This window comes from Magnusiomyces paraingens (assembly GCF_902498895.1).
Source record: "Magnusiomyces paraingens strain CBS 517.90 genome assembly, contig: contig2, whole genome shotgun sequence".
NCBI lineage: Eukaryota > Fungi > Ascomycota > Dipodascomycetes > Dipodascales > Dipodascaceae > Magnusiomyces > Magnusiomyces paraingens.
Window position 1 is genome coordinate 2,451,418 of NW_022474068.1, and position 21,860 is coordinate 2,473,277.

Sequence of the window (21,860 nt, forward strand, 5' to 3'; positions counted from 1 at the left end):
CTTTCCTCCCAGCCTGCTGGGAAGCAGCAGTTGTTATTATTATTAATTCATATACTTCTTCTTCTTCCTCTTTATCATCATCATCATTTTCTATTTTTCATTCCTACTTTCCTTTTTGCGGAAATCAGGCTTGCCCTTAGGGAATGGGTCTGGCGGTGTAACTCCAATACTCATATCAGGACTTCCTGCAGCTTCTAGACCGTAATAATGATGGAACGCGTAATAGTTGTTAAGACCGTAAAGCAAAAAGATAAGCAAGGCACCGGCCACCAGGTAAGCTGCAAATAGTCGTTTTTTAAAAACCATTTTTTATTTTTATTATTTTTCTTTTTCTTTTCTTTAAAGCGTAGGTGGTGGCTTGTATATGTGAATGAAAAGAATTAGTTGATTGAGTTTGAACTGAGAAATAAATTTAGTTTATAAACTAAAGAGTGAAAAAGGGGGTGGTTCTTTTTCTTTTTCCCCCCTATGAAATACAATTCTTTAAGAATAAAGTATTTGAGAATGAGAACAAAAAAAATAAAACCAAAAAAAAGCCAAAATCACAAAAAAAAGATTTAAAGAGTGTTAGGAAAAATCAAAACTTTGCTGCTTTTTTGTGTGGTGGTTTTAATTGTTATGATGATGGTGGTGGTGGTTTTAGTTTTAGTTTTAGTTTTGGTGGTGATGATGATAATGATAGAGATAGAGAGGGTGGCTTTTTAGGAGACGAAAAGCATGCAGGCAGTCAGTCAGTTAGGCAGGCAGGCAGGCGGGTAGGCAGGCGGTCAACAAAAGGTAGGCAAAAGGGCAGGCGGGCAAACAGACAGGCAGGCAAGTAGGCAGACAGACAGGTAGGCAGACAAGAAAAATTTAAAAAAATTAAAAAATTAAAAAAATAAATAAATAAAAAATAAATAAAAAAAATAAAATATTACCCTGCCTGCCAAGTTATAAATTTTTTTTTTTTTTTTTTTTTTTAATTTTTTTAATTTTTTTTTAATTTTTTGTTTGTTTGTTTACTTCCCATAAAGGAAGGGTTCGGCAGAGCGGCATCCGCACGTGCCGACACGTGGTAACAACTGAAAAGATAAGCTTAAAGGGGGATTTCAATATTGGGTTAGGGTTATGATTAGGTTTAAAGTTAAGGTTAAGGTAAGGGTTGAGATTAGTCAGAATGTTGAGAGAAAAATTAAAATAAATAAAAATTCAAACTATTAATATTACCATTGTTAACTTAAAGTTAACAATTTTAAAAATAATTGTTAAAATAACCTAGTTACATTAAATATTAAGTTAAAATTTATTTTTATTTTTATTTTTATTTTTATTTTATAATTTAAGTTTAATTTAATTTTAATTTTTATTTTTTTCTTCTTCCACTTGCTTATAAAAAAAATTTATATATAATTTGTTTACCCTAACCCACATAACTTACTAAACTTACTAAACTTACTAAATTTAGTTTAAACTTACTAAACTTACTAAACTTACTAAACTTACTAAACTTACTAAACTTACTAAACTTACTAAACTTACTAAACTTACTAAACTTATTTAAACATTAAACTTATTTAAACTTATTATACTTATTTATAAATATATTTTTATCTACAGCAATAACAATCACCACCACCATTTTCTTAATGCAACCCTAAAAAAAAAAATTTCTTTTCCTTCACAACCACCAAAAATACACAAAATTCATAAACAAACAAAAACAAAAACAACCACCACCAGATACTCCATTTTTCTATTCTATTCTATTCTATTTCTATTATATTATATTTTATTATATTTTATTTTATTTTGTTTTTATTCTACTCTTCTCTATTCAAACATATTTAAATATATTTTAATACTCTTTTATATCCTATAATATATATAGATATATATATATATATTCTTTTCATATACCATTCTTAATACCTACCATTTCCCCCCCTAATTCCCCCAATTTGCCATATATACCTCCGTCACCTATCCCACACCCTCCCTCCCCTTTTCTTCACCAATGGCCAGAAGAGACTCTATCCCACTCTACAAAATCATCGTTCTTGGAGACGGTGGTGTCGGAAAAACCGCTCTCACTATCCAACTCTGCATGAACCACTTTGTTGAGACTTATGACCCTACCATTGAAGACTCATACCGCAAACAAGTTGTCATTGATGATGACCCAGCTACCCTTGAAGTCCTCGATACTGCTGGACAAGAAGAATATACAGCTCTCCGTGACCAATGGATTCGTGAAGGTGAAGGTTTTATTCTGGTGTACTCTATAACCTCCAGATCTTCCTTTACTCGCATCAAAACCTTTTTTAATCAAATCCAACGTGTCAAAGAAGATGCTGAACCATACTCTGTTGTCATTGTTGGCAACAAATCTGATCGAAACGATGAGCGTGAAGTTTCTACACAAGAAGGTGAAGTTCTTGCAAAGGAACTTGGTGATATCCCCTTCTTTGAGTCTTCTGCAAAGTATAATATAAACACAGAAACTGCCTTTTTGACATGTGCAAAGCTTTGTAAACAACTTCGTGGAGGCCCCTCTATTGCCCCACCACCTGCTTCTACTCCTGGTTCTGGTTCTGGCTCTATCTCTGCATCAGCACAAGCTCAACAACAAGCCCAAGTTACCATACAATCTTCATCAGGTCACCATAACCATGGACCACCACTCTCTCCAGCAACAGATCATCAATCAAGCATACAACAACAACAACAACAACAACACATTCCAAGCACCCGCCGTTCTTCACGCAATTACATTCCACCAAGCAGCAATATTAATAACAATACAGCAACAAGTTCTTCAAGTGGCGCTGTTGGGGGTGGAACAACATCTAGTAGCCACCATGGCGGTACCTCTTCCAGTTCAGGAGGTGGTAAACACAAGAAGGATAAGAAGTGTGTTATTATGTAGGCTATCTAATATTGATTGGCCTTTTTTTTTTCTCTTTTTTGTTTCTTTAATTTGTTTTTTGGTTGGTTGGTTGTTGTTATCGTTGTTGGACTTTTTTTTCATTTTCATTTTCATTTACATTTTCATTTTCATTTTTTTATATATATATAATTACTTTTTCAAGCCCTTTTTTTTTTTTTTTTTTTTTTTTTTAAATTATATCTTATTTCTAGTAACATGTAACTTACCTCATAATAATTAATCTTACCTCAAACTACCAGGTAATTTTATCTCTATTTCTTTTATTTATTTATTTTTTTATTTATATTTTTACAGTCCCAGAATGTAATCCCCACCATTTCCATTACCACTTCCATTGACATTTCTATCACCATCATAATCATCATTTCCATTTCCACTTCTACCACCACCATTACCATTCACAACATTCACAACATTCACAACATTGCCAACATTCCCTACCAGATCCTCCATTTCCTCTTCTTCTTCTTCTTCTCCTCCCATTTCCTCTTCCTCTTCCTCTTCTAGTTCCAATTCATCATCATCATCAATCTCTTCATAATCATCATCATCTTCTTCTCCTTCGAATATCACGCTAGCCTGGGATGGCCGAGTACCTCCACCTCCACCTCCACCTCCTCCTCCAGTCTTACTATACCCTCCAAGATTACCAAACATCCCATTACCTACTACTACCCCTCCACTCCCAGGCATCCGAGCATCTCCTAAATGAGGCTGTCCAGCTCGGCCTCGAATCGGTGGTGTGCCCTGTCGCGTTATCCCAAGACCAAGACTACTGTCCAGCCCTCCAAGATGCCGACTAATACCATAATCATTTCTTTCCCCACGTCGTGAAATAAATGGAGACCCAGCTCGCGTAATTGGCAAAACAAACCCATTTGTAGGCGTCACTGTGCGCGATAACCCGCGTCGCGACCTTGCCCTCCGTCCACTACTACCACTATTGGAAGCTACGGCACGTGGAGTCCCAGAGGTCCCGGATGCCATTGATGATGAGGCACCAGAGTACGTTGATCTCAATGAATCAGGAGATGCTACTCGAGAAGTAGCACGTGAAGACGACGGTGTGGAATGGTGACGAGTAAACCCAGGACCCCCACTGCTTCTCCCAGCACCCTTTTTACTTGTTGTACTCGAAACGCTATTTCCTCGATGTAAAACTGACGCGTCGGACTTTAACGATAAACTCGAAACTGATGATGCCTTTGAGTGGGTCCGCTTATGCTTACTAGGCTGCGTCCGTGGTGTCGTTACACTGTGGATCGACGAAAAGGACGAGGACGTAGACCGCCTACCCATATACGGCCGTCTAAGGTATTGTGGAGGTGCACCTGTAAGTGAATGGTGTCGTTTCGGTGAGGTCCCGCTCGGCGTGTTCCCTGGGAAAACAAGTCCAGGCATATTCAGCAGCGACATTTCCGAGTCGGAAACCTGGGACGAAGCTGTAGATACTGCTGAAAACTGGGATATCTGAGAAACCGGCCGTGCAGGCCGAACAAACATTTGCCCTGGAGGGAATACAGGAGTTGTGCTAATCGTTGGAATAGATGCCGTAGGTCCCGAAGATACCTGCGGAACAAATGAAAACGCAGGAGATAAATGGGGCTTATTCTTGTCGGCTGGATGCGCAATAGTATCAGATCCTCCTCCACCTCCTCCACTTGTTGGGGTCGTCTCTTCATCCTCAATTCTGCCATCTTTAATGCTATTATCCTCAGAGCTCGTACTGGCAACCGAAGACGCCGTGCTAGGTCGTGAGTGAATCTTTCCGCGTGTTGAAGGTACCATTAGCTTCATCCAAGCTTGTTTAACGGCTGCCACAAACTTTTTTTTCGGTTTCGTCACAGAGTCTGGTACTGATTCTTGTACAGACTCTGGAATCGTAGCTACATCCGTATGGTCATGATGTACCACCACCTCAGTAGCAACAACAGGTGGTTTCACTGCCTGTGTGGGGTTTACCGGTGGAGGCTCTTCGGCCACGGTTGCAGGTGCTGTTGTAGCAGTTGCTGTCAATTCTCTCCGGGTCTCGCTGTTTCTCCGTGATTCCTCACGCCGCAGCACAGACACACTCGAGTCTCGGCGACCACTGGATGAGTACCGCGATAAACTCACGCTGTGCGTGCGTGTTGAGCGGCGAGCTTCCAGTTTTTCCTCACGCCGAAGTGCCAGTGCCCAAGTACCTGCCAGTGCGTCACACTTACAGTAAACCACACTTTCGCGCATGGCATCAGTATCGAATTGAACAGCATGAAACTTGCGCAAGAGCCGGCGCTCTGCCCGTGTCGAAAACAACGACTTGTCAGGGACCCCGAGAATCTCAAGTTGAGCAGCGCCCTCGGCACCCATCCACGCACTGCGTAGAATCTCAACCACGGCCGGCCGCTTGCGCGGGTCCTTAGACAACATGCTTTGTAAAAGCTTCAGAACTTCAGGACATACTATTGCTTCTCCATCGGCTGGGTATGCTGGTTCTTCAGTCATTACTTTTAACCGGGTATCTGCATCTGAATCCTCCTCAAAGGGCATTTCACCATATAACAGTGTATAGCAAATGACCCCAAGTGCCCACACATCAACAGCTTCTCCAGAATACCTTTTGCGAGCAAGAACCTCAGGTGCCATGTAGCACGTGGTCCCGCAGACAGTTTCCAGCAGCGCATGCGGGGTTGGTAACTCGCGCGTAAACCCAAAGTCCGAGAGCTTTGCATTAGCATGCTTATCGAGCAGAATGTTTTCCAACTTAAGGTCACGGTGGGCACAATGTCTTGAGTGAGTGTAAGCGACTGCACCACAAATCTGTGCAAACAATCTGCGGGTTTCGTCTTCAGGCAGGCGACGGCGCTTGACGAGGTATCCGTAGAGGTCATTTCGTGGGCAATATTCAATGACTAGCCAAACTGCAGACTCAGTCACAATGTACTCGTAAAACTGGGCAATGTGAGGGTGCCTCAGTAGTCGGTGGTGGTGGATCTCGCGCACCAGTTGTGGGTCAGTTTTAGCAGCGCATTTAAGCACGACTCTTGTATGGGTGAGTCTATGTACGGCCAGGTAAATTTTGCCAAAGGAGCCCTCACCCAATTGTCGAATGATGGTATAGTTTCCGACATTGGTTGGTTCAGGTGCCATTATTTCCCGGAGAAGCTGGGCATAGGAGTCGGCAAGCTAGACAATGGTTAATAAATACTGGGAGAACCGGAGGAGGGGATTGCAACAACAACATCAACATCAACATCAACAACGACAATGACAATAACAATTACAATCAAAAGTAAAAAAAAAAAAGAAGAATAGAAATAAGAATAAGAATAACAAGAAGAAGAAGGGAATCAAAAAAAAAAAAAAAAAGAAAAAACATACCCGAGCCTTTGCGTTTTGTGCGCCGATCCGGGTGCGCGCTCCGTACATTGTTGTTGTGTGTGTGGGTTTTTTTTTTAAAATTGGCAGGACCTAAATGGTTGTTGTTGTTGTTGATATTTATGGTGGTGGTGGTGGAAGAAAAAAAAAAAAAAAGGAAGGCGTTAATAAGTTTTGTTTGTTGTTGTAAAATTTCTTGTGTTTATGTGATTGTGGTGGTTTTTTTTTTTTTTTATTCCAAAATTTTCAGTTCAATTTTTTTTTTTTTGACTTTCCACTTAAGACAAACAACAGTAATAATAATAATGACCGGCAAGAGTACCGACAATAACAATAATAACAACGGTAGCCAACAAAAACAACAACATAATGAATTCTTTGTAGATGTTCCATTGTTCCATTTAAACACTCTTGAAGTAGTGGTTCTGCTACCTGGAGTCAAGGATCAAACATCACAACTTAATCAGATGCTAGCTTGGATCAACAAGTACCTGGCTACCAACCTACACACACACATTTGGTACAAGGAAACTTTCCGATTACGTCTGGCATTTAGCAATGGTAAGTCTTTTTTTTCCTTTCCTTTCCTTTTTTTATTTTATTTTATTTTATTTTTATTTCATTTTTATTTTAAAATTTATTTTAATTCTAACATTTGTAGTCACTGGTCCTTACCTCCATGGAATTACACACTTTGGCCAATGCATTGACGACGAATGGCTCATGGTCCATATTCTCCTTTCCTTATCACAAATATACCCAGAAGCTTACATTCGAGTATCCGATTCAGATGGTGATATGCTACTAATAGAAGCTGCAGAGGAACTCCCCGAATGGATGGACCCAGATAATACCCAAAACAGAGCATGGCTACGTGATGGTAAGCTGCTAATCATCCCACCACGTTACAAGGGAGAAACTGCACTGAGTATTGCAGAAGCTCTTGAATTTATCGAATCTGCAGCCCCAGCATCATTCGACCATGGCCAGGCGCTGGACGACCTGGCCCTCGCAAGAGCTCGCAACCCAGCAGTTAGTACCCATCGTGCCCGGATCTATGTCCCACGTAAAGTGGCAGGACTGTTACATCAATATCCATGGGTAATTGCGCTTGCCGCACAGCAGTTTGAAGCCGTGGGACCAGAACCACAAGCATTTGAGCGTGAAACGGCATGGCTACGGCATGTCGGAGTTGAAGACAATTTAATGGTCCAGTATACGGCCCAGTTCACACGGCTGGTATATGCCAAGTATGTGCTAGACGATTCAGGACCGCCACCATGGTTTGGAGCATTTGTGACTGGATCTGAGGAAGTTACTTACGAAGAAAGCATGCTGGGGACCAAGGTCACAGCTACGTTGGATTTACTGATACGAGAGCACGTTGCACGTAAAGAAGATGAGGTGATAGGAGAGCTGGTCCAAGATGAAGAAGCAGAGTTTACACGGTTACTAAAAGAAAGAAATGTATCACAGATGGAGGCCATGCCATACACAGCCAACGTGGAAAAGGAGGCACTGGAAGATAGTTTATTTCATGCAAGTTTACGGGCTCTTGGTTTGCCGAGCCCCATTGAAGATACTAATGTGGCCAAAGTGTATTATGAGCAATTAAAGGAGCCGAGCGCTGAGGAAGTTGCCACATGGGACTCGACTGTGGATAGTAATGAGTGGATGTATGAGATGGAGGGAGGGGATTTACAAGAGGAAGATGAGGAGGCACGGATAAAGGAGCAATTTGAGGGTGTTTTTGGGCAAGTCAAGGAGATGATTGAGGAAGAAGAAGAAGAAGAAGAAGAAGAAGAAGAAGAAGAAGAAGATGATGATGATGAAGATGAGGAGGAGGAGGAGGAAAGTGACAGCTCGAGTAGCGAAAGCGAAGAGGAAGGATATGATAAGGATGGGGATAAGGTTCGGATAGACGAGGATGATTTTTTTGAGTTTTTCTTAAAGGAGGCGCTAAATCTGACACCGGAGCAAATTGCAGCGTATCAGGAGACCCGACATGAAGGACAACAGGAGTCATCGAGTGAGAAGAGGGAGAAGAGGGAGAAGAGGGAGAAGAAGAAAGAGGAAGAGGAAGAAGGATTTGATTTTGAAGAAGAGGATTTTGCTGGACTTGAAGATGAATTGAAGGAACATGGGATTGGTGGTGAAGAACAAGGAGAAATGGAGATTGATGCACTTGCAGAACTTTTAGCACGAATGGGGGATCCAGGGAGTTTGGGTGGGCCTGCAGGTGCATTGTTTGCACAAATGGGAGCGTCATCTAGAGGTAAGAGGCGGTGAGAATAAATGATTATTAGCAGATATTATTATGATTTGAATATGAATAAAAAGAGGGTTATAAAAAAAAGAAAAGAAAAAGAGAAGAAGAAAAAAACGGGTTAAAATTAAAAGATTAAAAGATTAAAAGATTAAAAGATTAAAAGATTAAAAAAAAATAAAAAATAAAAAACTAATTTTAGCAGATGGCGATTTATTTACTACAACAACAAAAAAAAAAAACTAATTTCCAGAAATTATAAGCTTAGATTAAAAGGGTTGGCACAAATGAAGCTTAGTTGGGAATTTTATTTTTTTTATTTTTTTTAAAAAACAAATGGTTTTTTTTTTTTTTTTTTTGAGAAGAATAAGAAGAAGAAGAAGAACTTTAAAGTGTAAGTTATAATGGAAGGAAACTTTTTGAAGAAAAAAGAAAGTAGCAGCAGCAGTAGTAGTAGTAGTGACAACCAGCAACAGTTATTGCAGCCCATTTTTTTAAATGTGAAATACCCTCTCAATGGAAAATTACAGTTTGAGAGATTTATTAGAAAAAGAATTCTTTTTTTAGAAAGAGAGAATATATATATATATATATATATATATATATTTATATATACCCCGAAGCATTAAGGGGAAAGCAAATGTTTTTTTTTTATGTTTTTTTTTTTGAAACATTGTTGAAGAAGAAGGCTGGTGAAAAAAAAGGAAAATGAAATGAATTTACAACAAACTGATGGAAATGAAATGAATTTACAACAAACTGATGGAAATGAAATGAAATAAAAAGGTGGCGAGAAAAGAAATCGATATTGTTTGAAAGAAATGAATAGAGTTAAAAAAAAGAAAAGAAAAAAAGGGTAAATTTTTTTTATGGAAAAACTATCTTACCAAAACATTCGGAATTTCTCTTAAAAAAGGAATATATATATATATGGAGAATATAAAAGGGTGAAGGATTCCCTCAATTTTTACTTTTCTTTCTATTTTTTTTATTTTTTTTAAAAAAAAAGGAATTAACTCCAGATAACTGTTTTTTTTTCTTTTCATTTGACCACTTTCTTATTATATCTTTTTATTGTTTCCACTTAGAAAAAAAAAAAATTTTTTTCTTTTTTCAATCAATTACATACACACAAGATACAATGAAATTCCAACTTTCGTTTGCCGCTCTTTTCTCTCTTTATTCAGTCTCTGCATTAGCAGCAACTACTTCTAATAATGCCACAAAGACTGATTCTGCTGCTGCTGTTGCCTCTTCTTCTTCTTCTAGCTCTACTACTGCAAATAAAACTTTAGGTACTAATGGCACTGCAACAACTTCAAGTCATCCTAAAGCTGCAGAAAGTGCAAATGCTGCTGCTGCTCCAGTTACTGCGGCCTCATTATTAAATGTCGGTGTACTTGGGGCTGTTGTTGCAGGAAGTGTAGCCTTGATGCTTTAAGAAGTGTGAGTGATGAAGATAAAGATAATGATAGTCATTTTTTTGGTTTTGCGATTTTATCATATATATATATATATTATAAAATTGGAGATATATTTTTTTTATTAATTTAGATGATGTATAACTTTGTTAATGTGATGGGCAAATAAATATTTTATTTTAATTTAATTTAATTTAATTTAATTTAATTTAATTTAATTTAATTTAATTTAATTATTATAACTAGTTATTTTTTTATAATTACTTAACTTACCTGGTAATAATAAATAATTTAAAAACAAATCCCTAACCCCATTTTTTTCTTTAGTTGTTTGTTGATTTTCTCATCAACGTTTTGCCCGTTTCAGAAAATCCAAAACGGCCCGCGTCAAAAAACTTGTTACCTTAAAAAAAATAAAAAAATATAAAAAAAAAAAATTTCCCGCCACACCGCCTAAAAAAAAAAAAAGGAGGGGTTTTTTTTTTGTTGTTTATTTTCTTCTCCACTACCACCAACAACAACAACAACAACTATAAATTCCAATTCATTTCCAATTCATATATAGATATATATACCTTCTAATACCAATCTTTACTCTTTTCTTCCTTATCAACTTACTTACTTACCTACCTACCAACAATGGGCTCCGTTTCTTCCGTCCCGGCAGACTCGGGCGCCGCGCTGATTGTCCGGGACCCTGCTCGGTTCTTCATCTCGCTCATTTCAGTCGCAGTGCCGACCAACAACAACACACAATCTTCTTCTTCTTTAGCAACAGCAGCAGCAGCAGCCCAAACTTCACAATCTCAATCAGCACTCTCTGACCGTGCAATTATTGGCTCACCTGGATCTCAACTGGCATTGCCTAATTATACAAATGTCTTTCAAACATCGTTTGATCTTAATTTAAAAACAAACTCAGTGGACTTTTCAACAAAAGCACTTGATTCTAAGCAGCTCATGGAGTACATTCTGGTAAGCCTAATTTTATATCATATTTCCCCCTTTTATTTTTCTTCTTCTTCTTCTTCTTCTTCTTCTTCTAACAATCTTCTAGGACCCAGACCCAAGAGGAAACTTTCCATTCTTACCAAAACTACCTCCTTTCTCTGTCCTCAAGTTCAAAATCCAAGTTTCAGCCCCTCAATCTGCTCCAATTAATAATCTTACCCTCATTGTGGCTCCCTCTATAGAAGCACTTGACAATCTGCTACTTCACGAATTTCTTGACAATCCCAATATTCAAAACGAAGAAAACGTTGTTTTACTTGGTGATTACTCGGCTCCATGTTCTTTTGAGTTTGTCTGGAAATCTTTCCCATCTTTAACAAGCCCAGAATTTAAACATGACTCTCGTGGAACTAGACTTATCTTTTGCTTTGCAGAATATGATAAGCGTGATCATAGTTTACGTCAATTGGCCCGTTTTGCCGTCTGGATTCAAAACCAACAAGACCCTCCTCTTCTTCCTCCTACTCTCCCACCTAAAACCCTTCTTTTACCTAAAATCAATACAGACCGCTTGGAACCACTCCCAGAACTTACTGAAGCATCTCCACCACCACCTCGTCTTTCTTCCCCCCGTCTCATCTCTTCTTCTTCACCTTTACAAATATACCCATCTGATTTAACGTCTCGCATGGGTGCACGCTCTGCATCCCCAAATATCTCAAAACTCCCAGCCACTGCTCAACCCTCTTCTTCTTCTTCTTACTACTACCCATCTTCCCCAGACTCGGTAGACCACCACTTTACCTTCCAATCAACAACCCCTCGACGTGGATCCGCAGATACTTACTCATTCGATCCCTCCGCAAGCTCTCATTCTGTCAATGCTTACCCTTATTCAACTTCTTCAAGTTTGGATCATGATCTCTCTCCAATACCCCAACCCCAGTATCAACCCCCTCCTCCTCCCCCTCCACAAGGCCCACCACCACCACCACCGCCGCCTCCTCATATTACTACTACTACTACTACTACCACTGTTAATACTACATCATCCCAGCAAACTTTAATAAATGCCGACCCGGTGAATTCTAATTCGACAAACGCGCAAACAAATACAACAACCAATACAACCGCCATTCCCTCCTCCTCTTCTTCTTCTACCATATCTTCCCACCCTCACGTTGTTTCTTCTCTTATTCTACCTGAAGATTCTACCACCAATCTTTTTACAACCACAACCACCACCGCAGAATCAATCATGGAAACGCGAGCCCGTGAAAAACGTGCGCTTTTCATCCCTCGTCCTCGCGACGACACTATTCTTCAACCAGAAGATGGCCCCATGTTTCGCGCGCAAATCGCCGAATACGAACGTAAAACAAGCACCCTCAAAACTAAGGTTAAAAAGTTCCTCAAACGTGCCCTTTTGGTCCACGAACGCCAAATGGCTCTCATCGAGGCTCACATGTTTTTCCTAGAAAGTATCCAGGATACTGTCATATCGGAAGCATTACCTTTGCAAACCCTCATTCACTACTACTTCAACAACAAGTCCAATTCAGCTTACTTCAACCTCGACCTTCTCCGCCGTTCCGCTGCTAAGCTACAAGAACACGTCATCGAACCCGCACGTAAACTTTACGACCAGGAAATTAAAACTTTTGACCAGCGCAAAAAGGAATTTGACGAAGAATCACGCGAATACTACAGCTGGCTTTCCCGGTACCTCTCCGTCAAACAAGAAGCAAAGGGCAAGAAAAAGTCTGATAGTGACTCCAAATATATTGAAAAACGGCGGGCTTTTGAACTACGCCGGTTCGATTACTTTACTTACTTACAAGACTTGCACGGCGGCCGCAAACAACAAATAGTCATGCACCAACTGGCCATTTTTGCCGAAGCTGAAGTCAACACCCTCATTAATATTAGCGACCGCATCCGAAGTAATAACAAGCCGGAAATAGACCACATTGCTAACGAAGTCAAAAGTGCAGGCCGCGAGTGGCAGCGACATCGTGAAGACCGTGAGGACCAACGACGCGCCATTGAACGTGCAACCCGCGACCCGCCTCCAACATCTTCCAGTCACGTAATTTACGCAGACCTGGCTCCCTCTCCTTTGATTGAGTCATTTAACTCAAACTCTAAGACATCACTAGGAATATCAGCAGCAGCAGCAGCAGCAGCAGCAATCTCAACACCATTATCATCGTCATTGTCGTCTGCTACAACTTCAGGAGCTGCTGCTACCACTACCACTACTACTAATACTACTACTAATACTAATACTAATACTATTATCACGCCTTCTGCTACAACTTCGCTCCACCATAGAAATGCATCTTTCAATACAATTTCGCCGGATTTCGACGACTCCTTATTCAGCTCCAAGTTTGGCAAATCCACCGGATTCGCTTCTTCCTCCCCAGCAAACACTGACTCTACAATAAGCCCCACTCTCTTTACCCCAAACACCGCTGATACCCGCATGATGACAACACCTCCTCCACAACAATCCCAGTCTTCCCAACTGACTGGCTCTACTATTTTGTCACCTTCCAACCAAACGGTTTACGATACAGATGAACAACAACGTAGCACAAGCACAACACTACCAATTAGTGGCGGCACACCAAACAGTGGCAACAGTAGTAGCATTACAGGATCTTCCATGACAAACACAAATGGAATCTCTGGAACCAGCATCAACAAACAAGGACTTGTCTGGGCCATGTCACGGCCTGGCGGTATCAATGACCAAATCAACCTCAACAAGCCCGGTTGGCACAAGTTTTGGGTCGTACTAGCTGGCGGCAAGCTCTGCGAGTACACCAACTGGAAACAAGGCGCCATGGACCTCCACAATGAGCCCATCAACCTCCGCATGGCCCTGGTCCGTGAAGCTCGCAACGCAGAACGACGCTTTTGCTTCGAAGTGGTGACGCCAAACTACAAGCGAGTTTATCAAGCAACTTCCGAAGACGATATGCTTTCATGGATAAGGGCTATCAACCACGGTATTTCTTCCAGCTTGGAGGATGTGGCCAAAAGTGCAGGCAGCTCGGAAAGCTCTATTCCAATGGCTACCGGAGTTAACAGCTCTGGTACTCGCTTGTCTCACGACCAATCCTCGTCCGCCTACCATCACCATCATCATCATACCTCTGCTTCGCTCTCCCATATTAAAACAGATGACACTAAACGCGAGCTCGGCGATTTCCGTGGGGAATTGGCTAAACTTAATGTGAGAAAGGTTTCACTTCACCGAAGAGTCAGCAAGGGGGCCAACTCGCATGAAAAACCTTCCTCGCAACTCCCACCGCCACCCATGCCAACCATTAATGGCAACTCGCGCATTGTCGATTTGGTCCGCGGCTTGGATTCCAGTAACCATTACTGCGCTGACTGTGGTCAGCAATCCAAGGTCGAATGGATTTCCATTAACCTGCTTGTGGTGCTATGCATAGACTGCTCCGGTGTGCACCGCTCTCTGGGGACCCATATATCTAAGGTGCGCTCGCTCACCCTCGATACAGTTTCCTTTACCAATGACTTTATTGATCTTGTCAAGTGTGTCAACAACAACCTGGTCAACAGCATCTGGGAAGCAAAGCTCCCCAAACCAAAGCAAACAACCAAGATTATCGAGAATCGCGTTGCCTTTATCCGTGAAAAGTATATTGAAAAGAAGTATGTCGACATGGTAAGCAAACCCAACGCAGTCCTGCGTACAGCTGTCCAAAATAAAGATGTTTCGGGGATTTTGTCTGCACTAGCATCTCGCGCAAATGCCAGCACTCCCATGGACGCCGAGGGTGAGCCCGAGTCACCGCTCGTGTACTCATTACGCATGACCCCTCCAGGCTCAACTACATTCCCCATTGCCGAGCTGCTGGTACTCAACTCGGTAGAAGGTGCTCTCCCTACTGTGTCCGCTGCAGCTGCAAGTAAGTTGTCACCTGCAGCGCTGCTTTACTTGAAAAATAAAGGTGGCACTATCGCTACCCGTGCACCACAACCAGCCCCAATTAACACGGCTGCAGCTGCTGCAACAACAGGGCAATCTACAGGACTTACAACCCCTATGACACCAGCACCTAAGAGTAGTACCAGTATTTCCAATACTCCTGGAGGCACGTCGCTGGGCGTCTCTTCAGCTGGCTTGTCTCAAAGCAATAGCGCCAATAGTAACAGTTCATCGTACTATAGCGCAAGCAACACAAGCAGCATGCTGACGCCTATCAAGACTTCTGGGCTGTCGATTGTCGATAAGAAGATTAATTCACTGGCGCCGTCTGCTGCAGCACTTGCATCTGCGGGCACAGGGTTGTCGTCGTCACCGTACCAGGTACAGGCGCAGGCGCCAGTTGCAAATAGTACTCATGCTGGCAACGGAGAAGGAGCAGGAGGAAGCCACTATGGAAGTATTAGCGGCGGGTCGTTGTCGTCATCGTCGTAGCACATGCATTGATGTGTATGGTTTTTTAAATTTTTTTTTTTTTTTTTTTTTTTTAGTTTGATGAGTTTAGAGAAAAAAATTGAAGTAATGTGTGTTAATTTTTAATGGTAGTATATATATATATATATATTTAATATATAATAAAAGCAGAATATGAATGAAATAAATATATTAATTAAATGTGCAATTTAAGATCTTTTTGTTTGTATGTTGGTTTTTATTCAAATGATATAGAAGTGTAAAACATTTAAATCACTTGTACCTTTTTAATGGTCTAACTTTTGGCAATTTTACGTTAAAAAAAGACTCGTTTGTTTGTTTTTATTCAAGGGTTATAACCCTTCTATAATTATAGAACTATATAACATTAGCATCTGCGCTATCCTTTTTATTGTCTGACTATGTGACTTGCCGGTTTTCATTTGTACCTTTTTAGTACGGGTGGTTTCTGTTCTGTGCGTCTCCGGTAGCCCGGAAGATGGGCCCTGATGCCAGCTTACGAGGAACAGGGAGAACCAGTCTGTCGGTCCCAAAACCTTCCCAACCCATTTCCACTTATCTTCACGGACGCCCATGTATTTCTTAATCTCTTCCGTCAGAGATACGGCCCGCAATCACCTGCAGGCTATTTAGACTGTACGGAAGAGTCGGCATTCCTGTAACCAGGGTAGCCTATGGTTTTCAGTCTAGGTGTATACTCCCGTACACATCCTCAGGAAAAGGGGGTATTCTGGGAATCGAACCCAGTATCTTCCGCTTTCGAGCGAACGTGTTACCCTTTACACCATCCAGCCCTTTTCCCTTTATTACTAAAAGAATTGAAAACAGCTAGTTTGATAACTTTAAAATATATTTTAAATTAACTTTAACAATTGTTTTATCAATTAGTTGCCTTGCTAGCTCAATCGGTAGAGCGTGAGACTCTTAATAAAAGTTAATCTCAAGGTTGGGGGTTCAAGCCCCCCGTAGGGCTAATATTTTTTTTTGTCAATTATTTATTTATTTATTTATTTTTATATATATATTAAGTACAGATGTTATTAGTAATGTTGAACTGAAAATGTGGGGGAAGATGGTTTAAATATTTACGGATGCTATATTGCAGTTATGTATGTTTTGTTTTCTCTATTTATTGCAAGTTCCAAATAAAGATGGTTGCACATCCAAATTTGGTTTTAAACCTTACACTCCTACATTCCAATCAATTTTTTTTTATCTTGAAATTCAATGTTTACATACCAAACCAATTATCATGGAACATCCAAACCAAAATGGACAGCCTCCTTCGAAGATGAGTTCAATACCAACTCAAAATAGTCGGGTTGGTGAAATTAATTATCCTAGATTTTTGGAGTTTGATTGTTCTGTTAACCCATCTGATTTCGGTCCCTCTCAACATCTTTTACAACATCAAAACCCTGCAAAAGTCACTAAAAATAATCCTTATACAGGTCGATTTCGTGTTTTAAAACCACCACAACCACAATCATTATCACAACGAGGAAGTGTATTAGGGTTTCAAGAATCAGATTATACAGCACAAGCTGCAGCGGCTTTTAAAACAATAAATCATACTTCAGTGCCACAACTACCAGTACCACAACTACCAGTACCACAACCACCAGTACCACAACCACCAGTACCACAACCACTAGTACCACCACCACCAGTAACACCACCTCCACCACCTCCACCACGGCCCCCCCAGAAAAATCCAGAAATTAATGATTATTCTATTAGTATAGAAGATATCTTTCCAGAGCCTGAAGATGTAACTGATACTCTTTATATACCACAATATAGTAGGTAAAATCCATACAATTTTCCCCCTAAATTCTAACTTTTCACAGGAGAAACATGCGAAGCCAAAGTTTCACAAAATTCGGAAAGAAATACGTTGAAAGCTTTTGCTGAATTTTACAATTTCTCTTTATCTCCAGGTTTATTTAATGAATTAAATCGCCACTTGCCCAACAAAGAAGATGATCTTTTCAAATTTGAAAGACTTATAGAAGAATCCTCTTCATCCAAGGGTTCAGCCACATTTCTTGTGTTAAGGATACTTGATTTTTATGCTACCAAAAATTCCAGCATGTCAGATTGTTATGGAATGATCGAAATTATCTCAAGAGGAATAAAGAGATTGGGCTTAACGGAAAATATACCTTCAAAAGAAGATTTTGAGAAATACTTGGTAGATTATTCCTATTCATCAATTGAACCCAATTTATTTGGGTCCGGATCAAAAAAAGTCCCTTTCTGTGCAAACTACTGTTGCGCTTTTACTGGAGACCACAAGAACGATAGAAGTTGCCCTCATTGCTTTACTACTAGGTCAGACGACATCTCTGATTGGTACATTTCGCCAATCCCTATGATCCGCAAGCTTTTCTTAGACCCAAAAATTTGCGAAATTTTCAAGTTCCCACACAAAAAGGACACCGATTACATTCGTGACGTTTGGGACGGAGATTATATACACGAACTTGAAAGTAAAGGTATCGGAATCCGCTCTCAAGAATCAGATGCCTACGCTAAAGAGATTGAGTTTATTCCTCTTTTTTTTGGTCTAATGGTCGACAGTAATGATGGATTTTGGAGTGAAACATCTGAAGTCATGAACGCGTCTTTAGTACTGTACAATGTTCCTATCAATATGAGAGATTCGATCAAGCATTTCTTCCCAGTAATGAACTACCCTAAGAGAAAGTTTAATAATAAGCCTATAAACTACTCATCTTTTCTTCAAACCATAGTTGATGATTTCAATCGTATGAAGCATGGTTTTATTGTGCGTACTGGCAACGACTCGCGCTATGTTATGGTAACGTGCCACTTGGTCTATTTTAATGGAGATATGACTGCTCGGCCTGATGCAGCAGGTATTGTTGCTCCGTCTGGAAATTTCAGCTGCTTTAACTGTTATATACCTACTTCAAAGTTTGGAGGTAAACCCTCTTTTATCAGGTTGGACCCAAATGATCCAAATCGATATTTGCAGAATATTGGTGGCGAATTTCAAGTTCGAAACAATCAGACTTACCAACAGGACATGAAGAACCTGAAGAACCTGCAGAACCTGCAGAAACTGAAAGCCCCGGACCTGATATCCACGATTAACAAGCAATATACTGGCATACGTGAAACCTCTTCTTTGCTCACACTCAAAACTATATCTCTTGAAGATTCATTTCCTCCAGATGCTTTTAATCTTTTGTTTGAAAATCTTGAGCGTGAGTTTCTAGACCTCCTTTTGGGCGTTCCTTTGGGGAATACGCTGTACCCGTGCAAGAATTTTCCAATGGATCTTTTGCTAAATATGGAAGCCCGGGCCATCCTTGGAAGATTTTTTAGTTGTTTTAATCAAGTGGGTCTTGCTTCTAAAATGATGGATCGAGAGTTCAATCTACACACGTTTTTTAGCGGGAAGATTTATAATCTAGTAGATATTGAGCTCAAAACCATTTTGGAAATCTTCCCTGTTTTTGTTGTTCTTTTGGACAATGTTATCACTCCGAAGCAACGTACATTTATTCAGCTTTGCTGTGATATGTTTTGCGTTTTTCGTGTTTTTTACATGGAAGCGATTCCTCGCGATGTTTTGAAGCAGTTGGAGCCATGTATCAAAGGCATGGTAAAACGGTTTGAAGAGCTAACTACGTCAAACTACACTAAACCTTACAACTGTTGCACATTGCCTTTGCACACACTTTTACATATTGTGAAGATCGTTGAGAGAACTGGAAACCCAAGAGCTCATTGGACTTGGAGAGCTGGGCGCAAAACCAAAATCATCAGGGACAATGATACTAAACGCATCAGCAGATTTATTTCTGAGTCTTCTAATTTAAAGATGCAGAGATACGGCTATAATGTTTTTATGGGTGAGATACCTGTAATTGAATTTGGAGAGGTCAAGCTGCAAAAGCCGTATATGAACCAAGATTTCGAATCTACTGATAACGGTGAGCGTTCTCATTTAAGTACAAATACGATTAAGGGACTTATTGGAAAGGACACAGAGCATTACGAGGAATTGACTCGGTACGATGAATGCCTTTTTTTAGCATCCAACAAGGTCATTAAGTCGGGTAGTTATGCTCGGGTGGAGTCAGACCATAAAGACACATTTTCGACCATTTGCATTGTGTTGGACTTGATCTCTTACAAGACAGAAGATGGGGATCTTGTTGAGATGGCTGTGATTAAGAAGATCAAATCTTCTGGCTTATTTCACGTTAAGGGCTCCAAAGAGAGCTTTTCATTCACTGAGGATGGGATGGACCTTTTGACATACAATGTTGACCCTTTGACATTTGAGCTTCCCATGTTGGTGGAGACATCTAAGTTGTTGAATCCCATTTATTTTGTTGATGCTGATATGATGTTTCCGAATAATCCAGGTTCTTTTTATCTCAATTTTTTTTTGGAGGACAACCGGTTCGCAGGGTACACTCTTCCATCAAAGGACATTGTCGAGCTTTTCACATTCGAGAAGCAAGAAAAAGTGAATGAAGCTTACAAAGATATTTTTTGCGCTACACCTCCACCTCCACCGACTAGTGAAACATTGTTGCAAAGCCGCAATAACTTGAAGAACATGTTAAGGTAACATGTATATAAGGACTTTTGTTGTAAATTTTATCTGTTGATTGATATCAATGTATTAAAGGGGGGAAAAAAAGAAAAAGAAAATAAATTTGTATTAAATATATACCATTTATAAAAGGCAAAATGTATTGATTTTGAAGAGATTGTGGTTAACATTTTGCTAAAAAACCATTCTGTTAAAGGTATTTTTTTGGAAATAAAAGCTTTTATTATTTTAAATTTATCCGTAGCCTTTCTTTTTAACTTGAACAACAAAGTTGATGAGAAATTTCTTTGTTTAAACAAAGAAAATATTAACAAAGAGGACAATCAATACGCCCAAAAAGGTTTTCCTATATCTAAAATCAACATTGGGTCTTTCTTCCTCTTCTTCTCCACGTAGCACTTAAAGCTGGGATAATTTTTTTAAAAAAAAATAAAAACAAATAGCGACACTTGGTTTCGATCCAAGGACATCAGGGTTATGAGCCCTGCGCGCTTCCTCTGCGCCATGTCGCTTAATAATAACGTGACTTGGTTTGAATTAATATATACTACCATTTCAACTTCAGTTACTCAGCATAAACAAATACAAACAAGCATTTGGTGACAGTGGAGTCGAAATGTACTGATAATCTTTCCAAAATGGTTACGGAAGTGATCATGAAGAAAGATAGTCGAAGGATCTTGAGTAATATTACTCAATTTCGCACAGGCCATGGCAACTTTGGCGCATGGTTTAAAAAGTTTGGAATTGAAAAGGATAGTTACAACTGCAAATGTGGAGAGCTGGAAACAGTTCATCACATTTTAGTTGAGTGTCCTTTGCTTGAAGAGGAAAGAAAAGGACTGAAACGGATATCTCCAGAGATGGACATGTCGACTCTCTTAAACACTTTAACTGGCTTACAAGAGATTGTAAGCTTTATCTCTGCTTGGAGGGATTAAGAAATACAATTACAGCGTTGATGAAGACAAGTGGAGATAGGTTGGGAAGGTTTGGTTATTTTAACCCCCTGTTCCTCGTAAGCTGGCATCAGGACTTATTTTCGGGCTGTTGGAGATGCAATGTTGAAGCCAAAATTAAAAGTTTATTATTAAAATGAAAAAATATATAGTATGGACAAGAAGGATAGCGCAGATGCTGATGTTATATAATTCTATAACCCTTGAATAAAAACATACAAACAAACAAACAAGCATCTATAACCCTCGAATAAAAACAAACAAACAAACAAACAAACAAACAAACAAACACAAACAAACAAACAAACACAAACAAACACAAACAAGCAGACAAATGGACAATCTCATTCTTTTTTTTTTTTTTTTTATCTTTGCTTGACTTGAAGAAATTGAGAAATAAAATTATACCGTTGATAAAGACAAGTGGAGATATGTTAGGAAGGTTTGGTATTTGATCTGTCTGTTTCTTGTAGGCTGGCATCAGAGCTTATTTTCAAGCTTTTGGAGATACAATTGTATCTATCTAAAAAAAGGGTATCGTTCATGCTGATGATATATTTATAGCCAATTAAACAAACAAACAAACAATTAAACAATCAAACAATCACAGTCTTTTATTTTAAACGGAAGGTTATACAGCAGGAGTAAAAAAGAACAGCAATGACGTTGACATTAAATACAATATTGTATTTATAAACCTTGAATGAAATCGAGCAAATAAACTTTTTTAAACTATTAAATAAGAAAATATAAATTTTAACTTATCCCACCTATATTTTTTTAATTGTTTGAAGTTTTTTAAACAATATGATAAAACACTTTTATTCCAAAGAGGCCTACTTCCCCAGATGTAGAAATTTTTTCAACCAAAATATTAAATAAATTTTATATAACCTATAAGTCCTTTTTTGACCAGTTTTTATG

General features: G+C 39.5%; 7 protein-coding genes across 7 annotated transcripts; 5 read left to right on the forward strand and 2 right to left on the reverse strand.

The window, feature by feature from the left end:
* Nucleotides 1-90: 90 nt before the first annotated feature.
* Nucleotides 91-306, reverse strand: SAPINGB_P002509 (uncharacterized protein; the record flags this gene model as incomplete). The annotated part of the gene is made up of 1 exon (XM_031997228.1): nucleotides 91-306. One exon carries the CDS (start codon nucleotides 304-306, stop codon nucleotides 91-93), a length of 216 nt encoding a protein of 71 aa, XP_031853119.1.
* A 1,687-nt stretch (nucleotides 307-1,993) lies between these two features.
* SAPINGB_P002510 (uncharacterized protein) lies at nucleotides 1,994-2,905 on the forward strand (the record flags this gene model as incomplete). The annotated part of the gene is made up of 1 exon (XM_031997229.1): nucleotides 1,994-2,905. The coding sequence occupies one exon, from the start codon at nucleotides 1,994-1,996 to the stop codon at nucleotides 2,903-2,905; it is 912 nt and encodes a 303-aa protein (XP_031853120.1).
* A 309-nt stretch (nucleotides 2,906-3,214) lies between these two features.
* SAPINGB_P002511 (uncharacterized protein) lies at nucleotides 3,215-6,334 on the reverse strand (the record flags this gene model as incomplete). Its single annotated transcript, XM_031997230.1, has 2 exons — nucleotides 3,215-6,091; nucleotides 6,287-6,334. The coding sequence occupies 2 exons, from the start codon at nucleotides 6,332-6,334 to the stop codon at nucleotides 3,215-3,217; spliced, it is 2,925 nt and encodes a 974-aa protein (XP_031853121.1).
* A 254-nt stretch (nucleotides 6,335-6,588) lies between these two features.
* On the forward strand, nucleotides 6,589-8,572 carry SAPINGB_P002512 (uncharacterized protein; the record flags this gene model as incomplete). Its single annotated transcript, XM_031997231.1, has 2 exons — nucleotides 6,589-6,844; nucleotides 6,945-8,572. 2 exons carry the CDS (start codon nucleotides 6,589-6,591, stop codon nucleotides 8,570-8,572), a joined length of 1,884 nt encoding a protein of 627 aa, XP_031853122.1.
* A 1,118-nt stretch (nucleotides 8,573-9,690) lies between these two features.
* SAPINGB_P002513 (uncharacterized protein) lies at nucleotides 9,691-9,990 on the forward strand (the record flags this gene model as incomplete). Its single annotated transcript, XM_031997232.1, has 1 exon — nucleotides 9,691-9,990. One exon carries the CDS (start codon nucleotides 9,691-9,693, stop codon nucleotides 9,988-9,990), a length of 300 nt encoding a protein of 99 aa, XP_031853123.1.
* Nucleotides 9,991-10,609: 619 nt separating this feature from the next.
* Nucleotides 10,610-15,380, forward strand: SAPINGB_P002514 (uncharacterized protein; the record flags this gene model as incomplete). Its single annotated transcript, XM_031997233.1, has 2 exons — nucleotides 10,610-10,945; nucleotides 11,028-15,380. 2 exons carry the CDS (start codon nucleotides 10,610-10,612, stop codon nucleotides 15,378-15,380), a joined length of 4,689 nt encoding a protein of 1,562 aa, XP_031853124.1.
* A 1,252-nt stretch (nucleotides 15,381-16,632) lies between these two features.
* Nucleotides 16,633-19,992, forward strand: SAPINGB_P002515 (uncharacterized protein; the record flags this gene model as incomplete). Its single annotated transcript, XM_031997234.1, has 2 exons — nucleotides 16,633-16,885; nucleotides 17,231-19,992. The coding sequence occupies 2 exons, from the start codon at nucleotides 16,633-16,635 to the stop codon at nucleotides 19,990-19,992; spliced, it is 3,015 nt and encodes a 1,004-aa protein (XP_031853125.1).
* Between the last annotated feature and the right edge of the window lie 1,868 nt (nucleotides 19,993-21,860).